The 27286-nt window shown below is 45.9% G+C and overlaps 1 protein-coding gene across 2 annotated transcripts in view; it reads left to right on the top strand.

Moving 5' to 3' along the window:
• PLEKHM3 (pleckstrin homology domain containing M3) overlaps window positions 1-27286 on the top strand; it is a 129288-nt gene that overhangs the window by 50613 nt on the left and 51389 nt on the right. For both annotated transcript variants that reach the window (XM_050916132.1, XM_050916131.1), the window contains 2 exons: window positions 2470-2615; window positions 11055-11248. In XM_050916132.1, coding sequence (XP_050772089.1) covers window positions 2470-2615; window positions 11055-11248 — 340 coding nt within the window. The remainder of the gene's footprint in view (window positions 1-2469; window positions 2616-11054; window positions 11249-27286) is intronic.

Below are 27286 nucleotides of genomic sequence, written 5' to 3' on the forward strand. Positions count from 1 at the left end.
GTGCCACTGTAGCATTTCTACTTTAGATATAATTTAGTGTAGCTGGAATTATACCGGTGTGAAAGTACTTTTGTCTGTATAGGTTTGTGTCTGTGGAGACCTGCTGCAAGCTACGCCAGCAGCACAATTACATCAGTATAAGATGCAGCTATAGTAGGAGGATTTGCTGGTACAGCTATACCAGTATAGCTATACTTGCAAAACTTTTCTAGTGTAGACACGGCCAAAGTAGCATCGAATACTGAGGTGGGGAGGAGAAGTCATTTAATTTAGGCCTAGACTACACTGGAAAAGGTTTGTCTCTGCCAGTCTAGCTGTACTGGCAAATCCTCCTAGTGTAGATGTAGCTTACCAGTGTAATTTATGCTTGTTTCCCAAATGAAATAAGTTATAGTGGCAAAAGCACTGCATCTATACTTGGGCTTTTGCTGGCATAGACGTGGTAAAAAATCACAGCCCAAACCAATGTTGTTATACTGACAAAAGAGTCTACTGTAGTCCTGGCCGTGGATTATAGTCTCTTCAGGGCAGGGATCGTCTCTCACTGTGTGGGTTACACAGTGATCCTGATCCTGATCCTGATCCGGCACTCCGTAATACAAATAAGTACTACCGTAATACAAGTGATTATTAATAATAAGCACAACAAAGTGTGACAAAGTTCCTCCTCTACCTTGGTGGGTCCTGCGCTTATTTGGCAGATTTGCTCACCTCAGTGATCTTCCCCACAGTCTGGGTCAACTCCTCCTGTGTCTGATCAGGAGTTGGGAGGTTTGGGGGGAACCCGGGCCTGCCCTCTACTCCGGGTTCCAGCCCAGGGCCCGGTGGGTTGCAGCTGTCTATAGTGCCTCTTGTAACAGCTGCATGACAGCTACAACTCCCTGGGCTACTTCCCCATGGCCTCCTCCAAACACCTTCTTTATCCTCACCACAGGACCTTCCTCCTGGTGTCTGATAACGCTTGTACTCTGTACAAGCAGCACAGCCTCTCACTCTCAGCTCCTTGTGCCTCTTGCTCCCAGATCCTCACACGCACTTCCTCTCCTTTGGCTCCCTCCACCCCGCCTGACTAGAGTGAGCTCCTTTTTAAACCCAGGTGCCCTGATTAGCCTGCCTTGATTGGCTGCAGGTGTTCTAATCAGCCTGTCTGTCTTAATTGGTTCTAGCAGGTTCCTGATTACTCTAGTGCAGCCCCTGCCCTGGTCACTCAGGGAACAGAAAACTACTCATCCAGTGACCAGTATATTTGCCCTCTACCAGACTCCTATACCCCACTGGTCTGGGTCTGTCGCAATAGGGAAAAGAAGAAATATACCCATGTATCCTTCCCGATGTATATATGTTTACAACAACCCATGGCATCTAATTAATAAAACTAGTCCTCCCTGTTGTTAATATGATAGTTATTGTTTGCCATTGTAGTGTGTGGTTTACTTGTACGTGCCAATTCAGTGCCCCTTGTATGACCATTTTATGCCAGTTCAATGCCCATTGTTAGAAGATGGCTAGCTTGCACTCATCCAGTCAGCAACAGATAAAGGATTTTGCAGTGGGTGGGAGGGTCTAGTACACAAATAAATGATGTTTATGCAAGTTGATGGTATGCATCTGTATGAAAGACGTGGTATTAAGGCTTTGCTCATGCAGTAGTCTCTAGATCATGGCTTTCTTGCAGAACTGTCCCTTTTTCAAATGAAAAATATTGCTGAAAATTACGGTGTTGACTCTTTCAAAAGTAAACAACAAAAGTCAAACATCTGATTTGGGGGGACAACGAGAGCGAATCCCTTTGAAGGAAAATGTGTTTGTTCATTTGTCAGGACCAAAACCAAATGAGAGTGATGTTGATAATGTCCGAACAGAGTAAAGTCTGGGGCGGAGCTGGCAATCCTTGCTCCTCTCTTTCCTTATTTGGCTACCAAGACAGGTGTTTGAGTTTCACCCTTAAGCCTTGAAACATATCACAATCTGACAGCCACCCAAAACAGCACTTCCTAACCAATTTCAGATGTTTACAATAGTGGCAGTTCTTATGGTAGACACTCAAAATCCTGAACCCAGGATTTGAGACATAAAAAAGAAGTGATTTTCCAGGTATGTTGTTTTTGTGTGTATGTCAGGTCACAACTCTGAGGGGACCTCAGGTTTTGAGTGACCAGCTTTGAGACAGGTAGGAAAGGATTGCTGAGTACCCATGGTTCCCATTGACTTTGGTTGGAGTTGTGGGTGCTGCTCAGCACCTCTGAAAATCAGGTGTACATCTCTCAAGTTGGGCCCCCAAAATTAGTAGACATTTTTGAAATTGGACCAGAATGCTGAATTCTGGTATTTCCAAGGGATATGAAACAGTTCATCTTCTAAAACCGCTCTCATCTGGGAAGTGGTCAATCAGCTTCCTTATCGCACCCTATGAAGCATCACTAGCAAAGGATGCAAAATCAATATTATTTTCTTCTTTCTTTCTCCCAGGTTGTCAGCGCTCTATAGGCTTGTCCAATGGAAAAGCCAAGGTGTGCAGTTACAGCGGATGGTATTACTGCAGCACCTGCCATGTGGATGACAACTTTCTAATCCCCGCACGACTGGTTCATAACTGGGACACTTCAAAATACAAGGTAATCTTCATGTGTGTTGGTTTGAGAAGAAATACATTGAATGCCATGTAATAGAAACACAAATGATGCTGAAGGTTAAAATCTAATTTTACAATTGACTAATATTATCTAGTCAATCACATTCCTGACCAGGATGGGAGGAGTTGTGCCCAGTGGTTGGAGCGGGAATCAGAGTCGGAAGTCGGACCTGAAGGTCAGAGCCGGGTTACCTGGATTGAGGAAAGGCACGAGCAGGGCTGGGTCCCAGTCAGGAACAAGGCAGGAGCAGAACTGGAACAAAGAGGAGCCAGTCTAGGAACAAGCAGGTGCAGGAGCCATAACAGTTGTGGGCAAATGTTTTAAGCAGCCGCCAAACTGCTGCTCGGTGTAAGAGCTGGTCTGCTGACTCTTCCCACCTAGAGGCACCGACTTCCTGAGTTCTCGGAGGGCGCTCAACCCCCCCACTCCACCCCGTTCCTCAAGCTCCATCCCTGCCCCACCTCTTCCCGCCCTCATCTCACCTCTTCCTACCCCTGCCCCGCCCCACCTCTTCCTGCCACCCCTCTCCCATCCACCCCAGTGCGTCTGGAATATCACTGAACAGCAGATCACGGTGGGCAGGAGGCGCTGGCAGGGAGGGGGAAGAGCTGAGTGGCAGGGCTGCCGGTGGGTGCTGAGCACCCACTATTTTTTTTGCCCATGGATGCTCCACGGTGAGTGCTCCTGGAAGCATGGGAAGCTCCTTTGCCCATGGGTGCCATGAAGTCGGCACCTACATCATCCATCAGGCCCTGTAGCCAATCATTTAGCCGACTACAGGCCAGCTATGCTCGTTAGATTGCCCAAAGACCAGCTCTGTTGCAGGTCCTGATTCCTGATAGTTCATCTGTCCCCTTCTCACATGTCTTGCCTACTCAGCCTGTTACCCCTCCACAACACGTCTTCAAATCTGCAGAAGCCACCTCCATGTCTCTTCCCTCACGGTGCCACACTTCTCCTCCTGGCTGCCCCCACTCATGACTGCTGTAGTACTTCAAGAAGCAAGGGTTCCTCTCTACCTGCTCTCGTGGTCCTAATCTTCAGAGTCCTCATAGAATCATAGGACTAGAAGAGACCTTGAGAAGTCATCTAGTCCAGTCCCCTGCACTCATGGCAGGACTAAGTATTATCTAGACCATCCCTGATAGGTGTTTGTCTAACTTGCTTTTAAAAATCTCCAATGATGGATATTCCACAACCTCCCTAAGCTCATGGACTGGACCTTGGCTACCTCAGACATTGCCTCTTTCGCGGCAGCTCCAAGAGCTGTGATTCTCAGGAGCTCTACAGTTGATGGATCCCAAGAGGAGAGCTTGGTGATCAGGGCCTTTTTTTGGTGGCAGGCACTAGTCCTATGGAATTCCGTCTATGGGAAATCAGATCTCTCTAGTTTCAGAACATAGTGGACTTCATCTCTGAGCACAAGTCTTCTTCATAAAAGCAGAAGGATGGCACATCAGCACTTCCCTGGGCATAAACAACAGAAGTAATGTAAAGAGAGAGGTTTGCACATAGTATGAGGATGAGGTGGAAGATAAGTACAGTTCTTTAGATTGAACTTTACCTTTCTCTTTTTTTACACTCAGACGCTATGAGTGTACGGATAGATATGCAAATATGGATGAATGGTAGACAGGCAGATATATACTAGTGCCTGTTTTATACATCTTAGCATGTTTCCCAAAGGACACCAGAGAAATGGTGCATAGAACATGCATTTCTGTTGGATGTTTTCATAGGGTTAATGGTGTTGTTTTGGCATTGCAGGGGGAGTGTGCTGAAACAATAACAGACTTATGAGGAAGGGAGATTGTACTAAAGCTTCAAACATAACAGACACTGTTAGGAGAGCCTGTTTGATGTTTAACGTCTGCGAATATTGTTATTATGGGTTATTTGAAAAGGAAATAAAAGAACTGGTAAATGCTCTGTTAGGGGAAAAAACAGGCTCTCTTGAAGAAGAAAATTTGTCAAAAGACAGAGATTATTAAAGAAAACGAGAGCCTGCTATTAGGAAAATGACAATCTGATGCCAAATAATATCAGATTTTTAAGGAGTTAATAAAGTTCTTGCATAATGAGATTAAGGATCTCTTTTTTTCCCCAGAGGCCAGATATTGAATATTAGATATTACATTATTTTCCTTTGGATGCCCTTCCCAAAGGCCACTCATTTCGCTGGACAGGGATGGGATGAGGGCCTCTAATGTGGATCAAGTGAATGGTAAAGCAGGCAGTCTAATGAAAAGGTGTGTCAATGAGACCATAAAGAAGAGACACTGGATTTTTAATTTAGAATTTAAAACTTGTACCATTTCAAACAGTCTGGCTACAGGAGAAAAGGAACTGCCAGTGTTCACAGAGTTAGGGCATAAAGGCAGAATAGAGTGTTTAGGCTTCAATTTAAAATCAAATTAATTCTGATTATAACAGTGAAAAATTCTCAGTTTTCACTTTGCCAAAGCACAATACAGTTGTGAACATTCACTTGGCTGGGAGCAGTGTCAAGTTCTCTGTAAGTACGTATATCCCCGGAGTAGCTGAGTCTCTCAGGAGTGTTAATTTATCCTCACAGCACCCCAGCAAGGTAGGGGAGTGTCGTCATTCTCAATATACAGACAGGGAACTGAGGCACTGAGAGATCAAGTGACTTGCCCAAGGTAACAGAGGAAGTCTGTGGCAGAGCTGGGAATTGAATCTCGGTCCCCTGAGTCCCAGGCCGGTCCCTTAACCACAAGACCACCCTTTGTTTCCTAGCCCACTATGTAACTGATCAGGTTTAAGGGAATCTGTTAGTTTTGCCTCTTTGTATTGGATTTTGCAATTTTATGCCTTGTTTCTATCGTCATTGTATTCTTCATTGGAACTAAGCAAATCCTCTTCTGTTGTGGAGCACACTGGCCTGAGATGACCCTTAGTCTTTCATTTATCTCCATTTTCTCTTTCTCTCATACTTCAGATGTAGAGTGTGATGCCGTGTCACTACTGTACAATCCATTTAGATACTTCAGATGCAAAAAAAAAAAAGTTTCTTAGTTTTGCCTGCAGTACTTAATAGCAATAATGTAGCTGCATGACTCTTTATTAGTGTATTGATTATACATCCTGGTCTGACAGAGACAGAAACACCATCCCACTCTCCTGAGGTATCCTTCGTATTAATGATTTCTGTTTCTCTTGGGCTCGCTTTCAAAGCAGGATATCCTCATCCACTACCATTGCAGCAACCTTGATGTTGAGTGTCCCGCCAGTACCTACACAGATAGATCTCTTGAACAGCACTCCCAAAATGGAACCGCGCTCCAAAGCCTCACCAAAGAGGCAACCCTGTCCATCAAGGACATGAGGAGCTGCTCCAGCAGGAGGCCACCTTCCAACCTGATGTGTAATATACCGATGGGGGCTGATAGGAACAGGGCTTTGTCAAAGTGGACCATGCTCAGCACTGTCCTGTGAAATATCAGAGAGAAGATGAGTGTGGCTTCCACGTATTGACTGCTTCTGTATTTCACGCCATCTAGAATATGTGTCAATCACTCAGCCTATGAACAGAGTAACCGTGGATGAAGAACATGAAATAATTTCTCCCCGGCCATCTCGTCCCCCTTTGCAAGGTTCATTGGCACCTATTATATCTGCCACTAGCAAAGCTGAGGGAGCAAGGCCCAGTGTGTGGTCTTGTTGGGTAAAGCTGATACAATTAGCTACATGTTTTCAGTTGTTCCCTGGAATTTACTGCACTTGAACAGCATGTATAATATTAACTCTTGGTCTTCACAGTCGGAGAAGATCCCATCTGTCTGCTTCTGACAGGACAAGACATGGAAAAAATCAGAGGTGAAAGTAAGCCGGTACGGTCTGGTACGGCGTACCAGCAAGAGCTGGTACACAGCCAGTGGGGAGCTTCCCTAGGCCAGCAATTTAAAAGGGCCCTAGGCTCCAGGCAGTGATTGGAGCCCCGGGCCCTTTAAATCGCTGCCAGAGCTCTGCTGCTGGAGCCTTGGGGTAGCAGCTGGGAGCCCTGGGGCTCTGGTGGCGATTTAAAGGGGCCAGGACTCCCGGCAGTGGCCAGAGCCCCTGGCCCTTTAAATCACTGCCAGAGCCCCGGGGTAGTGGCAGCGATTTAAAGGGTCTGGGGCTCCCAGCTGCCGCTACCACAGCCGGAGCCAGAGACCCGGGTCCTTTAAATTGGCGCCAGAGCCACGGGGTAGCAATGGTGGCCGGGAGCTTCAGGGCTCTGGCGGCGTTTTAAAGACCCAGTGGTCCTAGCCACCGCTACTGCAGCCGGATTTAAACGCCCCGCCCCCTCCTGCTCAGGACACCAGCCCTGCGTACTGGTAAGTCCTCTAAGTTACTTTCACCTCTGGAAAAAACAGAAGTCAGGAGAAATCCACAGAGTTGAGCTTTACCGTGTGCTGGATCTTGAGAATTACCCGAGATTTGTATACAAAAGCATTTGGCTACTAAGGGAAAGAACCCCTTGGTTATTTAACAGAAACCCTCTCAAAGGACTTGTCCATTCACCATGCTTCTGCAGGCTTCCTTACATAGCAACTGGAGTTTTTTAACCAAAATCATAGTTCAGACAGTTTCTCCCAACTCCCACTTTTGCTTATGGTTCTCAGTCCTTTTCATAGTAGAGTATTTCATGTTCTTGAGGGAGATAATCTTTTAAATATCTCTTCCTCCTATCCTTATGCAGCCTCTTCTCTCTGGCAACTTTTACTTGGTTACATGCAAAAGGTAATAAGTATTGCTGTTTGCTTCCAGTAGCATCCAAAAGCATGCTAGGAGCTGCACAAACACAAGAAGAGAGACAGCCCCTGCTCCAAAGAGTTTGCAATGAGTCTGACTTTTCGTGTTTAGATTCTGAAGCACAAGATGGCAGCCTCCAGAAAAAAATACTGATCCTTGTTTTCCCCCCATTCCTGTTCTTTTGACATTTTAGTCTACAGAGCACTCTTCAATCTTAATACTTGTATTTGAATGACATTTTCTGGTGTTTCTAATAAAATTATATGCATTCGTATTTGTGTATTATAGGCAGGGCTGGTAGCACCATCTATTATTAAGCTTGCCCCTGTTTTCAGCTTATAACTTTGCCAGACATTAACCATTTGGGCTGAAATTTGACTTGCCAGTTTTCCTATCTCAGGCCGAGGTTTTGGCTGAAATTTTCCAAAAACAATTCAACCATTTCTGAAAATGATTCTATAGGAAAAAAATACATTGTGTTGCCTGTGTTAAAAGAAAAATCCCTAGTGACTTTTTCTTTGAACAGCGCTAGCACACCTATATTTTGGAGCAGGGATGTAAAATTTATGTGTGTGTGTGGGGGGTGACGTTTGTGTCAGGAATGTGTCTTTTGTCATCCCCATGAAAATCCACCCAATTTTGGCCGAGTTATAAATTGACTGTCCATTCTGTGCACTCCCTCAGGCAGGGGTCCTGGGGAAAAAAAAACATGATCTTGTAATTAAAGACTGTGTACCATAAAGTATGCACACAAGGGGACTGAATGAAGGTTGCACAGGCAACCTTGATTCTGGCATTTCCTAACTTTTGAGTGCTTGACTTTGTGACCTTTAATAATCTTTTAATGTGTGTGTGTGTGTGTGTGTGTGTGTGTGTGCGCGCGCGCTCGTCCATGGATGCACTGCTGATGAACATGCCCCATGAAAAAAAATATAATATCACCTCCTGCTCATTCCTATATCTCCCCTGAGGCCGCTGGCAGGCAAGTGGGCTTTCCCATCATTTCAATACTGATTCGCAGTGAAAGAATATTCTCCAAAAGTAATACTGAGCCCTGGGGATACTGGCATCAGGTTCTGCGGTGGGAAAAATTCTGGAAACCTCCCCATGTTCTACATTCCACTTGCTGGCTGCTCTCAAAGTTAAGATCATGTACTTGCACATTCCTAGGCCTTGATACAGCAAAGCACTTCAGGATGTGCTTGAATGTTGTGCCGATGGGGACCAAAGTATACATGCGAGTGATCCTTGCACAGGATTTGGAGTGAGAAACTTCTGAGTTTCAGACCGAGCTGTGATATTGAGTGCTTGTGTGGTGCTGAGTGAATCGCTGCTATCTGACTTTCCCACCCCCCTCAGTACAAGAGCAGTGATGCTTATTATAGGTATGGTAGCTCTCAGGTGTGTTGTGAGGCTAAATGGTTTAATGTGTGTAAAATCAGTGTGACGATGAAGATGGTTGTATTCTTCTCTCTAGCATACAGCTATATTAGTTTCGCTAACAGAGCAAAACCAAGAGATGCCACCAGCCTGTTCTGGAGCTAAAGTTTTGTGTGCATTTGGAACATTTGGGATCTGAAGAATTTTGTTCTTTACCCGACCTCCACAGGTTGTTACTGATACAGTGCATTTTCCGCTCCTCAGTTTGGACAGTGCAGTTCCTTGGGTTGCACTGTTTTAAAAAAAAATCTAAAGGGGAGAGATGAGTGGGATGTTTAATACAGCTTCTGAGCCATAAAAATCTGTGGAACCATGACCCTTAATTCACCTTACAGTATTTCCCATGTTTAAAAATATACATTGTATGATCTGCATAATCGCTAACCTGCAGCCAGTACTTGGCATTATGTATGATATTTTTGTTAACGTGGAGATTATTCTTTGTGAAGACTTACAGTTGGGATTGTCTCTCACTGTAACATCTTCTTCCCTGACCTGCTCCTAATTCCAGTAGCTCAGTGGTTCTCAACTTTTCCAGACTACTGTACCCCTGTCAGGAGTCTGATTTGTCTTGTGTACCCCAAGTTTCACCTCACTTAAAAACTTCTTGCTGACAAAATCAGACATAGAAATACAGAAGTATCACAGTACGCTATTACTGCAAAATTGCTTGCTTTCTCCTTTTTACTATATAATTATAAAATAAACCAACTGGCATATAAATATAGTACTTACATTTCAGTGTATAGTGCACAGAGCAGTACAAACAAGTCGTCGTATGAAATTTTGGTTTGTACTGACTTTGCTTGTGCTTCTTATGTAGCCTGTTATAAAACTAGGCAAATATCTAGATGAGTTGATGTACCCCCTAGAAGACTTCTGCGTGCCCCAAGGAGTAAATGTACCCTTGCTGGAGAACCACTGCACTAGCTGGTACCATCTGTAAGGACATATTTTGCTTTGTCTACCTCATCTTCTACAGTACCTGAAGGGAGAGGCCTTTTAAGTCTGAGAAGACTATAGTGTAGACTTTGCCCTTTTGTTCACCTCATAAAAGGTATCTTTGTTAGCTTAATTCATTGGTGCCTTGCTTCAGTGTAAACCCTGGTTTTAAGGACCAGGAGGACTAATTGAATTGCGAAACACATCATTTTTCTACAGCAGAGTCTCAAGTGGTTTGCAGTTCATTTCACATGCTCCCAGCTTTTTCTCCCCCCCATTGATAAAATGCAGAAATAAAGAAGTAGGGTAAGGAGAAGTATTTGGTCTTTGAAATGGAAGTATCCTTCCCAGTTAGGATAAAAAGTTCCAAGGGGGTTACAGTATCTTATCGTGGGTGCAGATGTACAGAACAATACGATGGAATGGGATAGAGAGAAAGTTCTTGAAAATGAAACACTATGATTCATGAATAATAATAATAATAATAATAATACCCATTTCTCATCTATGCTTGTTTTCAAAAGTTGCTGGATGTGGTTCTGATTGTTCTTTTAGTGTTATGTGTTTTTTTACATTACAGCTAAACATGGGAGAAATTACCATTGGAATGGCTGATGATACAGTGGGTTCTGTTGTACTCATATTAACCTACTTTTTACTCTCTTTAGGGCCCCACCCAACTCCCATTAAAGTTTGAGATGACTCCAGTTGACCTCAAAAGGAGCTGGATTGGGCCTTCAGTGTTTCATTTATTTTCTTTGTCAGTTGCATCCGACTTATCAGAATCACTGTGTATGCACACAAACACATATAAACATTCCTAGACAGGAAAAGGCCGTTTGAAGGAGTAGTTTAATGATCATTGTAGTTAGACACGTAAAAGATCTATTAGAATAAATCATTAACTTCATCCCGCTGCAATGGCTAGGATAATGTCCTCAATAGCGCACTATCTAATATCAAACAGATACTGTAGATGATCTTCACCAGCTGGAGAAGTGGTAAGGATCTATATGGCTGTGAATATCACTGTGATTTGGAAAGATAGGATACTAGTCCTTAAAGTTTATCGTAATGTGCTCGATAAAGTAGGAGTTGGCTCTCAATAGAAGTTCACAGTGGGATCCCTCTCATCTCTGCCTTCTCCAAGAGTTGGCAATGGAAATTCCAATAGAGGGTTTCAGATTCACATGACGATTAAAAACACACATAAGAGAGAGGAATAAAACCATTTAAGGAAAGGCAGAAAGAATGCACATCTAAACTGCGTGCTTTGTTTTTCAGGTATCAAAGCAAGCCAAAGAGTTCTTGGAGTATGTGTACGAGGAGCCGTTGATTGACATCCAGCAGGAAAATCCCATGTTGTACAGACATGTTGAGCCACTGGCGACTGTCGTCCGTCTGAGACAGCAGCTGAGATCTCTCAGAGCCTATTTGTTCAGCTGCAGAGCAGCAGTGGCAGAAGACCTGCGCAGGAGGTAAGAACCATGGACAACATGCAGCACAAGATTCCTGTTGTCCTGCCTCTTTCTTGTCGGCACATGTTCAGCCCTCACTACCTCCTCTTGGTTTCCATGATCCAATTCATAAGCCATTACCCATTGTGAAAGCCAGCTGCACTGTAGTTGTCACCAGAGGCTTTTTTATACAATGAGATTGTCTGTTGCCATAGGAAAGCCTGTTTCAGTGATTCATGTGGGCTGACTGTGGAGCTTGGGTACCTGAAGTCATTCCTCCCATAGGAGCATGCTGTTTCTCCTCAGTGGTGCGTCTACGGCTGATAATACATAATTATCTCAGGCCATCACTGCGATAATGGAAAATGTGTGATTTGGGTAATGTCAGTTCCTCCTCTCCTGCTGATTTTTCCTCAAAATAAAATAGGCAGATTGCAATCCACAAGTTTATTTATCAAAGGCACAATTCATTTTAAAACATGCCGCATCTAGCTGCTGATGATCTTCTCCAAACAGCTCTGACAGACAAACAGCCTCTTCAAATACAACAGCAGATCAACTGTAGAAAGGCCAACTTTGTTTGTACCCTGGATCTCCTAAAGAAAGGGGCTGGAGGCCTGTTTTGGCTCTATCTTTTTTCTTTTTCTTCTTCTTTTCTGTGAGGCGAATGAATCCAGACAAATGCAACTGGCTTGTTGGAACATGCATCTCTTATGTATCCGTATTTCTCAAGTCTGCTAGGAAAACAAATCTGTCACCTTCAGTTAGAAGCATTGCCATTTTGAAATGTTCAACTGCCAAAGGGAGAGTAAATGGAGGGAGGGCCTGTCCCACTCCCTGTATTGTGGATATATGTTTTTAAGGATGTTGAGGGTTGGTATTACTTTCTGGGGGGGTTTGCACTGGCTTCTTTATCCCAGGAATGGAAGTGAGGTGATGATTGCTATTCATTAGATAACCTAAATGTCACGGCCTTGAATAATTACATCAAGTACAGCTGAGCAAAGGCAGCAAAGCTCTAGAGAGCAACAAGTGAGTTCCTATGTTAAACATACTGTGTGTAAATATTTGTGTGCACGTGTTGTGGAGTTGAGCAGCAACACACAGACTCGCTTCTTCAACTTTCGGGGAGCCCATCTGCCAGATTTTGAAAATTAAACCTATTTTCTCTGGCTCTAGTGCACAGTATTATCACTCAGGCTCTCCTGCTGTACAGTTGTAATATTGCTCCTATTTTCTCTCCTTCAATTACAATAAAACTAAAAGGAGAGCAGCGTTACAGAGGCTGGAGAAAAGTGTCTGAAAAGAAATTAGGGCTTTTGATTAATGCTGAATGCTCTGATTAAAACAGCGAGGAGGAGGTAGGAGAGACTGAAGAGAGTCAGTGAAGAGAGTGAAAGAAAACAGATCAAAGAAGAAGTGAACAAAGAAAAGCAACGGGGCCAGAGGAAATGGGACGAAGGGGAAAGCATGGAGGCTGGAGGAGGTACTTTGAGCTGGAGCTGATGGAAAGAGATGAGAGGAAAGAGTCCAAAGGGACTGAAGAGGCATTCAAGGGACTAGGACAAAGAGAGAATTTGAGAAAATAAGAATTGAGGGGAACTACCAAGAGGCCAAAAGGGGAAGACTGAAGAAACAGAGGCAGCTCAGGAGATGGGGAAGGAAAGACAGACAGATAGAATTCGTCAGGAAATGTAGAAAAGGTGCGAGGCTTTGGAAGAAAAGGGATGACAAAAAAAATACCACAAAACTCTTCTGCTAGTAAATAATCAAAATGAGTAAAATGTAAAGTAAGGTGCAGCTCTGTGGGTAGACAGAAAGGAAAAGACGAAGCAGGATAGCAGGTAGGATATGTCTGCCATCTATTGTATGGAGGCTTCCTGGCAATTCACTGTCAAGCAGCCGCTGAAGGTACATTCCCTACAGCAGAAGGAAAAGCCCTGACTAGCATACGGTGCTAATAAATGAGAGGGAGGGGGAAAGGGCGGGAGCGGGACACACTCCCTTTCCTGACCCACAGACCTCCAGACTCCCAATGATTAAAAATCAGAGAACATTGATGGGTGTTTTCTGACAGTTCTTGGGTGCCCTGTTTTCTGTATGCTTGTGATGACATAAGCCTGAGTTAAGCTTGGTCTTCTAGCGCTGCCTGAAATTCTCATTCCTCTCTCCCCATGACCTATATGTAATACACAGCTGAGAGAGGAGCACCGTGGCCGACGGCTGGGCTTGTGGCTAGAGCTTTATGCACAGTCCTTGTCTCTTGTTCCTTCTTATAGGGAAGAGTGTCTAGTTTGGTAGGAACTTGTGGGATGCTCCAAAAGCCATAAAGTGACCATTTCAAAGGCACAAAGGGCAGGTAAGTGCCCAGCTCCCATTGACTTTCAATGAGAGTTGGCTGCCTAACTCTCACTTGTGGACATCTCCAGCAGGGTGATTTTGGCACCAATTTGGTCCCTGGTGGCCTTCCCAAAGGGGCTGGACTGATCTGAAGAGGAAAACAAGACTGAAGCAGCATCACCTGTCCAGAATCGTGCTCCAGGACCTTTATTCTGAATATGTTGCTTCCCAATATGCAGACCCTATAGCTCAGCATAACAGCTGGACAGAGAAAATGAGCTCTATTCTCAAAGAAAATACGTGACTTAAATTAACCATCAGCTCATCACATGGGCAAGGTACAAGGAAAGGGGAGTTTGAACAACTCTGTGAGCCAGTGCTACTAAATTTAGTGCTGTTTCCTAGTCAGAAAATAAAGGGCTGGGGGAGAGAATCCAATTATCTATCCTGTTCCAAAGGCGTTCTTTTTCAGCTTGATCTTCACCTTAGTACATGGCTGGCTGTTAATCATTGGCAAGTGAACACAGCATCTTGAAGACCTGTCAGAACCGTATAAACAGACTGAAACAAACTGTTAATATTGCTGTCTAGAGAGAACTAAAAACAGACTGATTAATCGTATTGGCACCTTGCTGCTTGTGGGACACTGATAGCCTTCCTTATTAGGGAAAGAGCAGATTACTCTGGGGTGTTCTCCTCCTCATCATCATTTTTTTAAATCTATCCCTTCCTCTTGAACCCAGATCTCAAACCCAGGATGGCAATTAATTTCCAAGTTCTCTATGTCCTCCATGAAGACTAAAATGTTTACAGTGCTTACAAGTCACTGTTTCTGAAGAATTCCAGATGGCTATAAACCAGTTTAGCTCAGGACCTGGTTGACTTAAATGTGGAAACGTTATTTATAATGCTTGGTATACAGAGGTACTTTGGGAACTTTGTAAAACCTGGCGTTCCTCAGAAAACCTGAGCCTCACTGTGAACTCTAAGGCAAGTGACTAGAGATCTCAGAAGCTAGTGGCTCGAGGTGCAGGGAACTGGCAGGCCTTATTGTCCTTAAGAATTCTAGTTCACTTGATGGCCTCTGGCAACGATGGTGGCTGTTTGGGTGGTAGTTCGAAGCAGTCTTTAAAGGCAGAAGGGAAGATAAAACAATAAAGGAAAACAAGTTTGGCTAGACCCATTAGGCCAGATCCTCAACTGGTGTAAATCAGCATTGCTCCATTGAGTCACATCAGCTGAGCATCTGACACGTTGTCAGTTCCTGGGGGAGAAACAAACGTAGGACATAAATCTAGTGCTTGTGTAGAACTGATGCAAGCTGCAGTTATATAGCTCTCCCAACAGTCTTCTGCTTGTCCTATTACCAGAGAACACAAACATGCAAAGTGGAAACAGTGTATCTGGTGCCTAGGGGAGAGGAGAGGAGCTCTTGTCCATTAAACAGGTGATGCAATGTATGGGAACATGTAAATTGAAGGAAGCATCCTTCTTGTTTTTGTGTATTTCTCCTTTAAGTGTGGAGGCGTCTCCTTGTCTCTCGTAGATATAAGAAGGGCTTGTAATTTTAACCTCTGTTGTCTCTCTTCCTACTATTCTGGCTTAATTGAAGGCTTCTTGGTGAAGGAATTATCACAGAGTTTGTTTTTGTTTTAATAGTCTCTGGCTCTGCAACAGGTCCACCTATCCTTTAGCATTTATCTCAGTGATTTCCATCTATAAACACATGCTCCTTCTGCATGGAGGTGGAAGACTAAGCAGAATTCTGCATCTAATTACTTGTCCCCTCCACAGGATTACAGTTTTCTATTAATTGCAGGACAGAGTTTTATATTAATTTAACCTGGCACTGGCTGCTTTACTTAGAGCACATTAAAGAGAGGTGGAATTAAAGCTTGCTGTTGCAATCAGGTTAAGAGCACATTTCCAGTGCCACAAATATGTACCCCTAGCTCAGGGGTCAGCAACCTTTCAAAAATGCTGTGCCAAGTCTTCATTTATTCCCTCTGATTGAAGGTTTCACGTGCCAGTAATACATTTTAACGTTTTTAGAAGATCTCTTTCTATAAGTCTGTAATATAGAACTAAACTATTGTATGTAAAGTAAATAAGGTTTTTAAAATGTTTAAGAAGCTTCATTTAAAATTAAATTAAAATGCAGAGCCCCCCAGACCAGTGGCCAGGACCGGCAGTGTGAGTGCCACTGAAAATCAGCTCGCGTGCTGCCTTCACCACGTGTGCCCGAGGTTGCCTACCCCTTGACTAGCTAATACTGTCAGCTCTTTGCAGAACAAGAGCCCAGATCTACTGACGTTGAAAGAATTCTGTCATTTCCTACAATGAGGCCTTAGAAATAAATCTCTTTTTGCCTCAGAACTAGATTATTTTCAACATATTTGCATTAAGCATTTCAAGTTGTTGCTAAGAAACTTGCACAAATATTTCAGAGGTAACAGAATCCTTTCGTTCACATAGCATCTCTAAGTCCAGACATGATGTCTAATGCAATCTGTCACCCTCTGTCAAATAGATTACTAATATTAGTCTAAAATGATTTAGCCTTGTTTCTTCTGTTTAAGATAGATTGCTTTCGAAAAACCCCATTTAGATTCCAAATTGTGTTTTCATTAGCTGGGAGCACTACTTGAAATACTAGCTCTGCCCACATTCACCCTAATTTGATCACTTCAGAGTCTGCTTGCAGCAAACTCCAAGTACTCCAAATTGCACCTGAAAGAATAGAGAGTACCTCATTGCTTTTCATTTCATTTTAAGGTGGCTGGGTGATCTAAGCAGATAAAAGGTGAAGCTATTTAATTCCAAGTAGAAACTGTCTGTCCCAAACTATTTCTCCGCCTTCCGTTCTAAAAATCAATAATGCTTTGTTCTTTCTTTTAATTTATAGTAGTTCTTAATTTTCATGGTGTTCTCATGATCTTACTTACCTTGGAGAGAAGAATTTGGGAACTTCTGCACTTACATAAAAAAGTTATGTCCTCAAGCAGGATTTCCGGTAAACACTAAGAATATAATTTTCGTTTGTCCAGTCTCGCATGTGTGTTGATGGGGAACCTGTCTACTGATTTCAAAATAAGTATAAGCTGCATGTCTTCTTTTCCTCCCAGAGCCTCTTTGCAGACACGAGGAAGACAGTTTCATTCCTGTCCATGGCTTGTTACTCCATTAAGCCCAATCTGGCCATATCCCTGGGTACGATGTCCCGCCATCTAATCAGTGCTTGGACTGGTCTTTGTTGTGTTTGCAATATTCTCTTTGGCCTCCTCTCATCCATTTGTCTCCACCATCTTAATCTTTTCAACTGCAGCCAGTCCTGCGCCTTGGATTCACATCGGATTTTCTTTCTTACTTCATTTGTCTTTAAATCATTCCACTTTATACCTTCCATCGTCCGTGTAACGCTTTTTACTTCTGCTTTCCCAGCAGTTTTGGCTTGTTTACATTTTTTCCTGTGATGTTCTTGTTTCATTGCTTGTCCAGTTTTTCCTTGTTTGCTTACGCCTTCCAGTAATTTCCTCTGCTGTGTTCTGTATTGCTTCTTTGACTGTTTCCCATCTGGTCAGTAGTAAGGTTTATTCATCATTAAGGCTACAAATTAGTCATGGGTATTTTTAGTATAAGTCATGGACAGGTCACGGGCAATAAAAAAAAATTCACAGCCCGTGACCTGTCCATAACTTATACCATAAATACCCCTGACTAAATCTTAGAGGAGAGGCATTGCTGGGGAGGGGCCAGAGGAGGCTGTTGGGGGTGCCCGGGGCCAGCGGCACTAGCTGCCGGGGACTGCCGAGGAGCAGTTGCTCCTGCCACCCCCAGGGTCGCCTCCCTGCTGCAGCTCCTGTCACCTCAGGACCACTGCCGGGGGCCACCCGAGCAGCGGTTGGTGCAGCTGGTCCCAGGGTCACCTGAGAAACAGCTGGTGCGGCTGGCTGCAGGGCCGCTTTAGCAATGGCCGGTGTGGCTATCTCCAGGAATTGTCTGAACAGGTCCTGGAGTCAGCTACACTGGCCGCTGAAGAAGTCACAGAGCTCTAGGAAAGTCATGGAATCTGTGACTTCTGGGACCTCCATGACAGACACGGAGCCTTATTCATTATCACAAAGTAATGACCTGAAACGTTCTCCAAGCATCACCTTGTATGTCTCCCTCACAGACCTATTAACTTATCAAGATCAAATTTGGCTGCAGTTGCACCCATCTTTTAGTTAATCTTCATCTTTCCCATTAGTAGTTCATGATCACTGCCACACTCCGCACATGGCACTTCTATAGATACTAGTGTCCAACAGTGACTATGCCTTTCACTGATGATAATGTGCTCAATCTAGTTTTTGATTTGATCATCGGGTGAGTTCCCTGTAACCTTGTGCATGTCTTTGTGAGGAACTGAGTCCTTCCAATAATCACATTGTGCATTGCACTGCAAGTTCGTAACCTTCTTCTATTATTGTTTGTTGTCCCGAAGCTGTGGGGTCCAGCATTATTCATTTGCTTACCCTGTCTGCTACCAACCTTGCCATTTGTATCTCCCTTTATCAGAATCCTATCGCGATCAGGAATCTCATCTACAGTGCTATCCATCTGCTGATATAGTCCATCCCTCTCTTCCTCTTCTGCTGCTTCTGTTGGGACGTAATGCAGATCACAGTTATGTATGGTTTATTGTAGGCAGTAGTAAATGTTGCTATGACAATCTGCTCAGACACTGGTTTCCAGCTGTTCACTGAAGTAACTCTTCTTTTGTCCACATTACAGCAATCCCATCCCTATGCTTCATTTGCCAACTTGTCTTTCTGGAGTAAAGGAAATTCTGGTTTCCAACAGTTTCTAGCCAGTGTGTCTCCTGTATGGTAGCAAAGGAAACTTATAATTCTTCTTCGAGTGATTGCTCATATCCATTCCAGTTAGGTGTGCGCGCCTCGTGTGCATGCTCGTCGGAAGATTTTTACCCTAGCAACTCCGGTGGGTCGGCAGGTCACCCCCTGGAGTGGCGCCGCCATGGCGCTGGATATATACCCCTGCCGACCCGTCCGCTCCTCAGTTCCTTCTTACCGCCCGTGTCGGTCATTGAAACAGTGGAGCGCGGCTTAGCTGTCCTCCACTTCCCTAGCTTCTCTCCGTTCGTCTGATCTCTTGTTGTGAATAGTTCACTTAGTTTATAGTATATTAGTTTTATAGTTTATAGTTGTTAGTTAGTTAGTTGTTGTACATAGTTTAGCGGGGTTTGGGCTCTAGCCCTTCCCCGCACCCGGTGCCCGGGCCCATGCCCGGTTCACCAGGGTTTAAACCGTGCTCGGCCTGTAAAAAGCTGATGCCCACAAGCGATCCCCGCGACTCTTGCTTAAAGTGCCTCGGGGAATCGCATATCTCCAACAAGTGCCGCATTTGCAAGGCCTTTAAGCTGCAGACTAAAAGGGAGAGGGACTCTCGATTAAAGACTCTCCTTTATGGAGGCAGCCCTTAACCCTCCGTCCTCGGCACCGAGCGCTGACAGCTCTTCTCCGGCACCGGACCACGCCGGCCCCACCAAGACACTTCGGCACCAGCCTTCTCCGGTGCAGGGACCTGACCGAAGGCCTTCAACTTCTTCCACACCTTTGGTGCAGACTCGCCCGGATCGCCTGGCACCTACCCCTGCTGCGGCACCAACGACTGTGGTACCGTCGACTCCGGTCCTGAGAGGGCTGTTGAGTCCGGTCCAGGAGAGCTCCCTGGTGAGACCCGTGGTTGAGCTGACGGTCCCCTCCACGCCGGAGACATTCTCCTCGGCCAGGGACCTTATTGCCATGACTGAATCGGCCCTGCCTCAACCCCCGGCACCGCCAGTGCGGGTCTCCATTCTAGAGGCAAGCCTGCCGCTATGAGGCCTCCTTCGCTGGAGTCGACGAGCCGGCACCGATCCCAATCCAGGTCTCGGCCCCGCTCCAGGTCTCGCAGTCGGTCCCAATCTCGACGCCGCTCGCAGTCCCGGCACTGCTCACCCAGGTGGCACCGGTCGTACTCACGGCGCAGATCCACCTCTCGTCCCGGTTGGTACTCCCGGTACTGCTCCGGCTCCAGGCACCGCTCCTGGCACCGAGACTCTTGCAGCCGGTCCCGTCATAGACGATCGAGATCCAGGTCAACCTCCTGGCACTGCGCTGGTTGCAGGTCCCGGTCTCGGTCTCGGCACCGATACAATTCCCGGTACCGATCCCCGGCACCGAGGAGGTCTCCAACGACGGGAGCGAGGGACTCATACCAGCTTCGCTTGGCTCCTCCTTGGCCGTCCCGACAGCTGTCCCTGTCCTCTCAGGTGGACAGTGTATACGCCCTGGACACCAACGTGCCTGCTGCCTTGTTCAGCGAGCCCCAGCCTCAGGATCACGGTCTGCAGCAGTGGGGATTCTGGACGCCCTGGGCGTACCATCAAGCCCAAGACCCCCCCCCCAGGTCCACCGCGTTCGACGGCCTTGGAACACAGGGCACCGGAGGCCACAATTACCCACCCTCCCCCTCCTGCTATGGAGGAAGGGATGACCCAGCCACAGGAATCTGAGCTCCCCAGGGAGACAGACACGATGCTTCAGGCGGAATCTTCTTCAGACCCGCTCGTTCCAGGTCTCTCATCTTCGTCCTCCCCTGACGAGGCGGTGGCTGGAACCTCGTCGGCCAGCCCTCCTCCAGTTGACCTCAGGGCCCACCAGGACCTCCTCAGGCGTGTTGCACAGAACATGAACTTGCAAGCCGAGGAGGTCCCAGAGGTCCAAGATCCAGTGGTGGACATATTGTCATCTGATGCCCCCACTAGAGTGGCACTCCCATTTATCAAAACCATACAGGCCAATGCCACTACAATATGGCAGTCTCCGGCCTCTGTTCCGCCCGCTGCGCGAGGAGTAGAGCGCAAGTACATGGTGCCCTCAAAGGGCTATGAATATCTGTATGTACATCCTCCTCCTTGCTCCCTCGTCGTCCAGTCAGTTAACGAGAGGAAACGCCATGGCCAGCAGGCCCCAGCCCCTAAATTGAAGGACACGAGGCGTATGGACTTGCTTGGGTGTAAAGTTTACTCTGTGGGAGCTCTCCAGCTCCGGGTGTCCAACCAGCAAGCCCTCCTTAGCCGCTATAGCTACAAGACCTGGACGGCGGTGGACAAATTTAAGGAGTTGCTTCCGCAGGACGCACGGCAGGAGTTCTTGGCGATCCTCGATGAGGGGAAAAAGGTTGCGAGAACTTCCCTCCAGGCTCCCCTGGACACCACGGACTCAGCCGCCAGGACTCTGGCCTCTGGCATGACTATGCACCGTATCTTGTGGCTGCAGGTCTCCGGCCTCCCCCTGGCGCTCCAGCACACGATTCAGGACCTTCCATTCGAGGGTCAAGGGCTGTTCTCGGACAAAACTGACCCTAGGCTGCAGAGCCTAAAAGACAACAGGGTCATTATGTGTTCGTTAGGGATGCACATGCCTGTAACGCAGCGCAGGCCCTTCCGACCACAACAGCACTGCCCTTACCCTCAACCCCGGCAGAGACAAGACTTTGCCAGACGGCGAGGCAGAAATGGCCACTGGAGACAATCAGGCAAACAAGGGGACCAGAACCAAAGCTCCTCCAAGCCTCCCCCACGCCAAAACCTTCCTTTTGAAGGTGCGCCCAAGGGTGTTGTACCAGTTTCTTTAAAGGATCCGTCCCTGCCCTTTTCCAACCGGCTTTCCTTCTTCCTCCCTGCGTGGTCCCAGCTAACATCAGATCGTTGGGTCCTACGCACGTTGGAACTTGGATACCATCTGCAATTTATTTCAACCCCCCCCTTTCACCCTCGTCCCTCTTCAGGGACCCCTGTCACGAGCAACTCCTCCTACAGGAGGTGCAAGCACTCCTCGCCAAAGGAGCGATAGAGGAGGTACCAGAGCACGAACAGGGCAAGGGGTTTTATTCCCGCTACTTCCTGATCCCCAAGGCAAAGGGAGATCTCAGACCAATCCTCAATCTGAGGGAACTCAACAGATACATGGTAAAGTTGAAGTTCCGTATGGTATCCCTGGGGACCATTATCCCATCCCTGGATCCTGGAGACTGGTATGCAGCCCTCAACATGCAAGATGCCTACTTCCACATAGCCATCTTTCCACCTCACAGGAGATTCCTCCAGTTCGTGGTCAACTGGCAGCATTTTTAGTTCGCGGTTCTCCCGTTCGGCCTCTCTACAGCCCCAAGGGTGTTCACCAAGTGTATGGCTGTAGTCGCCGCCCACCTTCGCCGCAATCGGATACACGTCTTTCCGTATCTAGACGACTGGCTTATCCGCGGGACTTCTGAGACGCGAGTCCTCAGTCACATCCGCATTGTCAAGAACCTTTTCCTACATCTAGGTCTAATGATCAATGCGGAAAAATCGACTCTAATCCTCACTCGGAGGATAGAGTTTATCGGGGCCACCTTGGATTTGACTCTTGCCAAAGCCTGCCTACCACTGCTGTGGTTCCAGGCTCTCACGGCCATCATCCGGAGGCTGCAAGCAGTGCCACTAACTTCGGTACGCACTTGCCTCGCTCTCTTGGGCCACTTGGCGGCCTGCACGTTCGTAACGAACTACGCAAGACTTCGCCTACGGCCCCTCCAATCCTGGCTCAACTCGCAATACCATCCAGCCAGGGATCCTATGGACATGGTCATCGTCATTGCCTCGACCGTGCTAGACTCCTTCCAGTGGTGGCTGGATCCCTCCATGGTGTGTGCGGGGCTCCCGTTCCACCCGCCCCAGCCCTCGGCATCCCTGACAACGGACGCGTCATCCCTCGGTTGGGGAGCTCACCTCGGGCACCTACACACCCAAGGCCGTTGGTCACCTCGCGAACTGGACCTCCACATCAACGTCCGGGAGCTGAGAGCAGTCTGCCTCGCTTGTCAGACGTTCCGACAACACTTGCAGGGCCGTTGTGTATCGGTATTCACCGACAACACAACAGCCATGCACTATATAAACAAACAAGGCGGCACGAGATCTTCACACCTGTGCCAGGAAACCTTACAACTATGGGACTTCTGCATAGCCCATTCCATACACCTCGTCGCGTTCTTTCTCCCAGGAGTTCGGAACACACTGGTGGATCGCCTCAGCAGATCCTTCCTGTCCCACGAATGGTCGCTTCGCCTGGACGTTGCGCTTTCACTCTTCCGGAAGTGGGGGTTTCCCCAGATAGACCTCTTTGCATCCCACGGGAACAGGAAATGCCAGATGTTCTGCTCCTTTCAAGGCCTCTCACCGGGTTCAATGGCGGATGCCTTCCTTGTGCCGTGGACGACGCACCTGCTCTACGCCTTTCCACCGTTTCCACTCGTCCACAGGGTCCTACTGAAAGCATGCAGGGACAAAGCCCGCTTGATCCTGATAGCTCCAGCGTGGCCCCAACAGCACTGGTACACTATGCTGCTAGACCTGTCCATAGTCGACCCTGTTCCCCTGCCTCTTCACCTGGACCTGATTACCCAAGACCACGGCAAGCAACACATCTCGAAGAACAACAGTTACAAAGGTGAGTAACCGTCTTTTTCCTGAACTCCTCCACTACTAGTTCAGTCTGGACTAGAGCAAATAGATTTCTAACATTCCAGGTTACAGTAAGTGTAATATCATATGGTTAGCCATATGACAGTTTCCATTTGCTCGGCCTGATGGGCCTGGTCAAAATCCATATAAATCAGTTTGATTTGCAGTACCGTTTCTATAACGAGAATTTCCGATGTAATGGATTGGTAGGCCAATCCACATCTTACACCGACATATTTTGAAATACATCTAACCATCCTTACCTATGAAAGATATCCAGGGATTGGTGGTTTCTAAAAGATAATTAGACAACGTACTTCTGGGTGGTATGCGCGAAGCTGCTTACATGCACCAGTATGGACAACCTCTAGAATTCAATAACCATGAGTCAGTCCCCCCAAATCATGAGATTGGCTTAAAAATCATGAGATTTAAATAATATACGTGCAACTTAATTCGCCTTTTGCTTTCTAAGTCTTCAAGGTTCACAGTGACCAGCTTTTCTTACAGACTTTCATTTAAGTCGAGCTTCTCCCTTAATAACATGACTGCTGGAGCTGGGGCTTTCAGAAGAACACCACATAGCTAAAGACTCACAATAGAATCACAAGAGTTGTCAACAGGGAAAAACACCACACTTTCCTTAAATCTGTACCTTAATTTTATCGACAAATTGCACTCCAGATGAATTGTGACATAAAATCTAGCAAAAAGACCCTGTGCGTCCGCTTGGAAGCCTAATGCAGTCCTTTATTCTGCATGCATATTTGAGATGAGTGGAAATTAACTTAAACTCTCCTGTAATTGTTCAGGTTAAATGGGACTACTGAAAAATGTGACGCAGTATGATTGAGAATAGAATAAGATCTACCTTGCATCATGTTAAAACTTTTTTTTTCCCCCTGCCCACTATTATTCTCACATTTAAGGATCTTCAAGCATCTATTAGGAAAAATAGGATCTAGGAATCACACTTTTTCCTCTTAATCCTCCTCTCTACTTCCTCTCCCACTCCTCATCACAAGCCCATCAGGTCAAAACGTTCTAAACCCGGTCAAACAAGACACTGCTGGCTGGCACATGAAATAGTGATGCCAATCTTTTTTTCTGGCTTCTTAGCGGGCATTTTTGGTACAAAAGGGCTTGATTGTGCTCATCTGCCACCTAACTTGATTTCTTTTGATTGCAGTGTGAAAAGAAGAGTTTGCTCTGCTTATCACATTTGTACTTCAGCTAGAGTGTCAGGTTGGGGCAGATTAATTTGCTGTAGCTTTAGCAGAGCTGTCAGGGTATTTAACCCAGTGGAGAAAAATTACTGGAGCTGATGATAAACAGACTTTAAATGCAGAGCGATTACTTACGGCTAACAAAGTGCCCTGGCTACAAACACAGCAACTTTGCCTAAATGCAAAAAGCAAAAACTTATCAGTGATCTATTTCCAGAAGGACATTACAAGATAACCTTTTGTTTGGGCAGATACTTACCAGATAAGATCACACCAAGGGCAAGGATGAAATGTCTTGCATGACTGTTGCTCTGCAGATTACATAGCATTGTAAAAAAAAAAAAAAATCGCCACCAATTGGGAAACTTAGAAGACTGCACAGAATGCTAAAGTCTTCCCGTCAGTTGAAGTTAATGTCTCCTAAGGTTCGCTTTGTTTCAAGCACATTATGGTAAAACACTGTGGAGACTTTGAAACCAGGAGGACTTCTGATTTCATTGTTCCCAGGAAGTGGCAAATCTAAAAGACTTGTTAGCATTGAACTTACATTGTACAGCACAAACTTAACCATGACTGACAGTCCGGTTACAACACAGCCGTCCTCTGGTGCAGTTAAAAACACAGTTCCATCTTGCAGCATGGAGGAGACTGAGTGGTGTCTCCAAATTACCTAAAAGCATAGGACAAGCTTTTAGTGTGCTGCTGCACTCAGAAACCACTGGCCTTTCAGGTATCCCAGTGTCAGATCCTGAGGCAGCAGGAGATCAGGTCTTTGCTGCAGTGAGCCTCAGGACGTGCCGGTGTGGAATTTGCCATCTGTCTCCTCATCTCTATTCTGGTCTCCCCACTTTTTTGAAAGGTGACTGAGAAGGGCACGGTTGATTTGAATATTTTTTTAATTGATTAATTTTTTTAAAATTCCCGTAGAGCGCCCTTTAAAGTGAGATGACCTGAATATTTTGATATTCCTTTCACCATACTTTTATAACTGTTTTTATCACTCCCATTTTTGATGTTTATAAAGAAGTTTTACATCAAGGGAGAAAATAAGAGCCCTGAACTTGCAAAGATCCAAGCCCACGCTTCAGTCTTTGCAGGACTGAGACATAAGCGACTCCACACAGGAGCAATGAAACAGACTATACCCAAAGCACTGTTACATACCCAAAGCAAACATCTATCACTGTTTTTTATTAATGCAAAGTTGCAGTAAAATGTTAACATGCTCTGTTGTACACTACTTATTACTTGTTCAGGATCAGGTAAGTATTCAAAGAACCTAGCTAAAGATTCTGGCGTGCTGACTGCGGAACCCTTCTCTTCCGAGTACTCTAAAAAGGGTGACCACATTTCGAAATACCTGGCCTCTTTTTAGCACTTCGTGTGTGTGTGTGTGTGTGTGTGTGTGTGTGTGTGTGTGTGTGTGTGTGTGTGTGTACGTACTTGGTGTGAAAGCTTTTTAATTACAAGGGCAGTCCATACTTTACTATACCGCAATTCCACAGGAGATGGAGCCACATTTTCCCAATAATGTGCGATACCAAGTCCAGCTACTAACACTCAAAAAGGAATTAATTTGTCATTCAGTTTAAAATGTACATAAGAACGGCCATACTGGGTTAGACCAAAGGTCCATCTAGCACAGTATCCTGTCTTCCGACAGTGGCCAGTGCCAGGTGCCCCAGAGGGAATGAACAGAACAGGTAATTATCAAGTGATACATCCGCTGTCGCCCATTCTCAGCTTCTGGCAAACAGAGGCTGGGGACACCATCCCTGCCTGTCCTGGCTAATAGCTAATGCAGATCCTTTTCACTAATGTTTTTCAGGTATAACCCTGTCAGCCGTTATGGGTTGTCTCTATACAAGGTGCTTAGTTTTGAGGGAGAAGTGTGATTTTTTGAGTTGATGGTGGACTTCTTAAGATTGAGTCTTTTATTTCAAAAACATTAGTTTATGAACATGATCCGTGTTGACCCTATATTTTATTCTTCCCCACTCACTCTTCACCCATCCTTCTGTTTGTATTAAACCCTCATCTGTTTGTTTTTAATGCTTGCAATTTAATAAGGATGGTGTTGGTTTTGCCTTGATTGAATTGTGGAGCCCCCTAGCGCCTGAGCAAAGAGTGACAGGTCAGACAAGACTGTTTAATAAACTAAAGCATTTTGAAAAGTTGTTTCATGGTCCAAATTTAAACAATTTGGCTAATGGACATAGTGCAGCTCCACTGTTAGATCTCCCTTGTGCTGTCATGTGCTGCACCATGTGTTTGAAACTGCCTCCTGTTCAGCTCTGACATGGTCACAGCACATTTGTTTAAAACTGCCCAGTGCATGGACTGTGCCACCCACTTTTAAACCCTTTTGTAGGCTGCAGCCTCCCAGGTGGAGTGCCCTCAACCCTTCTCGGCTTCAGTGGGATTTGAGGGTGTCCCACGCTCCACACTGGACATTCTCAGCCCCTCAAAGGCTCAGGTTCTACTATTTTCTAATGCGGTTGGCGGTGCTGCTGCAGATGCAGACTTCAGCTGCTCAGCTGTTCATCTCCATCCTGATTCAACAAGAATACATTTTTATCATCAATAGAGGGATCAGAGAAATATGAAACCAGACCAGCTTTGCTTTTCCAGGGCCCAGTTTCTATGGTAATGGAAATAAGTGCTCCTCTCACTTGAGCTCCTCTTCACATGTTCATGGCAGTGTGTGTGTGTGTGTGTGTGTGTGTGTGTGTGTGTGTGTGTGTGTGTGTGTGTGTGTGTCTGTCTGTCTGTCTGTCTGTCTGTCTGTCTTAGTCTTACCTAAGAGCTGGAAGGCATTGCCAGCTTCTTTCTCTCAAGATGGAATTGGGAGGAAGGTGTGGTATTTCGCTTTCTCTCCAGCACTGGCCACTGGCACATAACAGTAAGCACATTAATTTTGGAGTGTAAGTTGCAGGCTAA

Source organism: Gopherus flavomarginatus, chromosome 10 (genome assembly GCF_025201925.1).
Source record: "Gopherus flavomarginatus isolate rGopFla2 chromosome 10, rGopFla2.mat.asm, whole genome shotgun sequence".
Classification (NCBI taxonomy): Eukaryota; Metazoa; Chordata; order Testudines; family Testudinidae; genus Gopherus; species Gopherus flavomarginatus.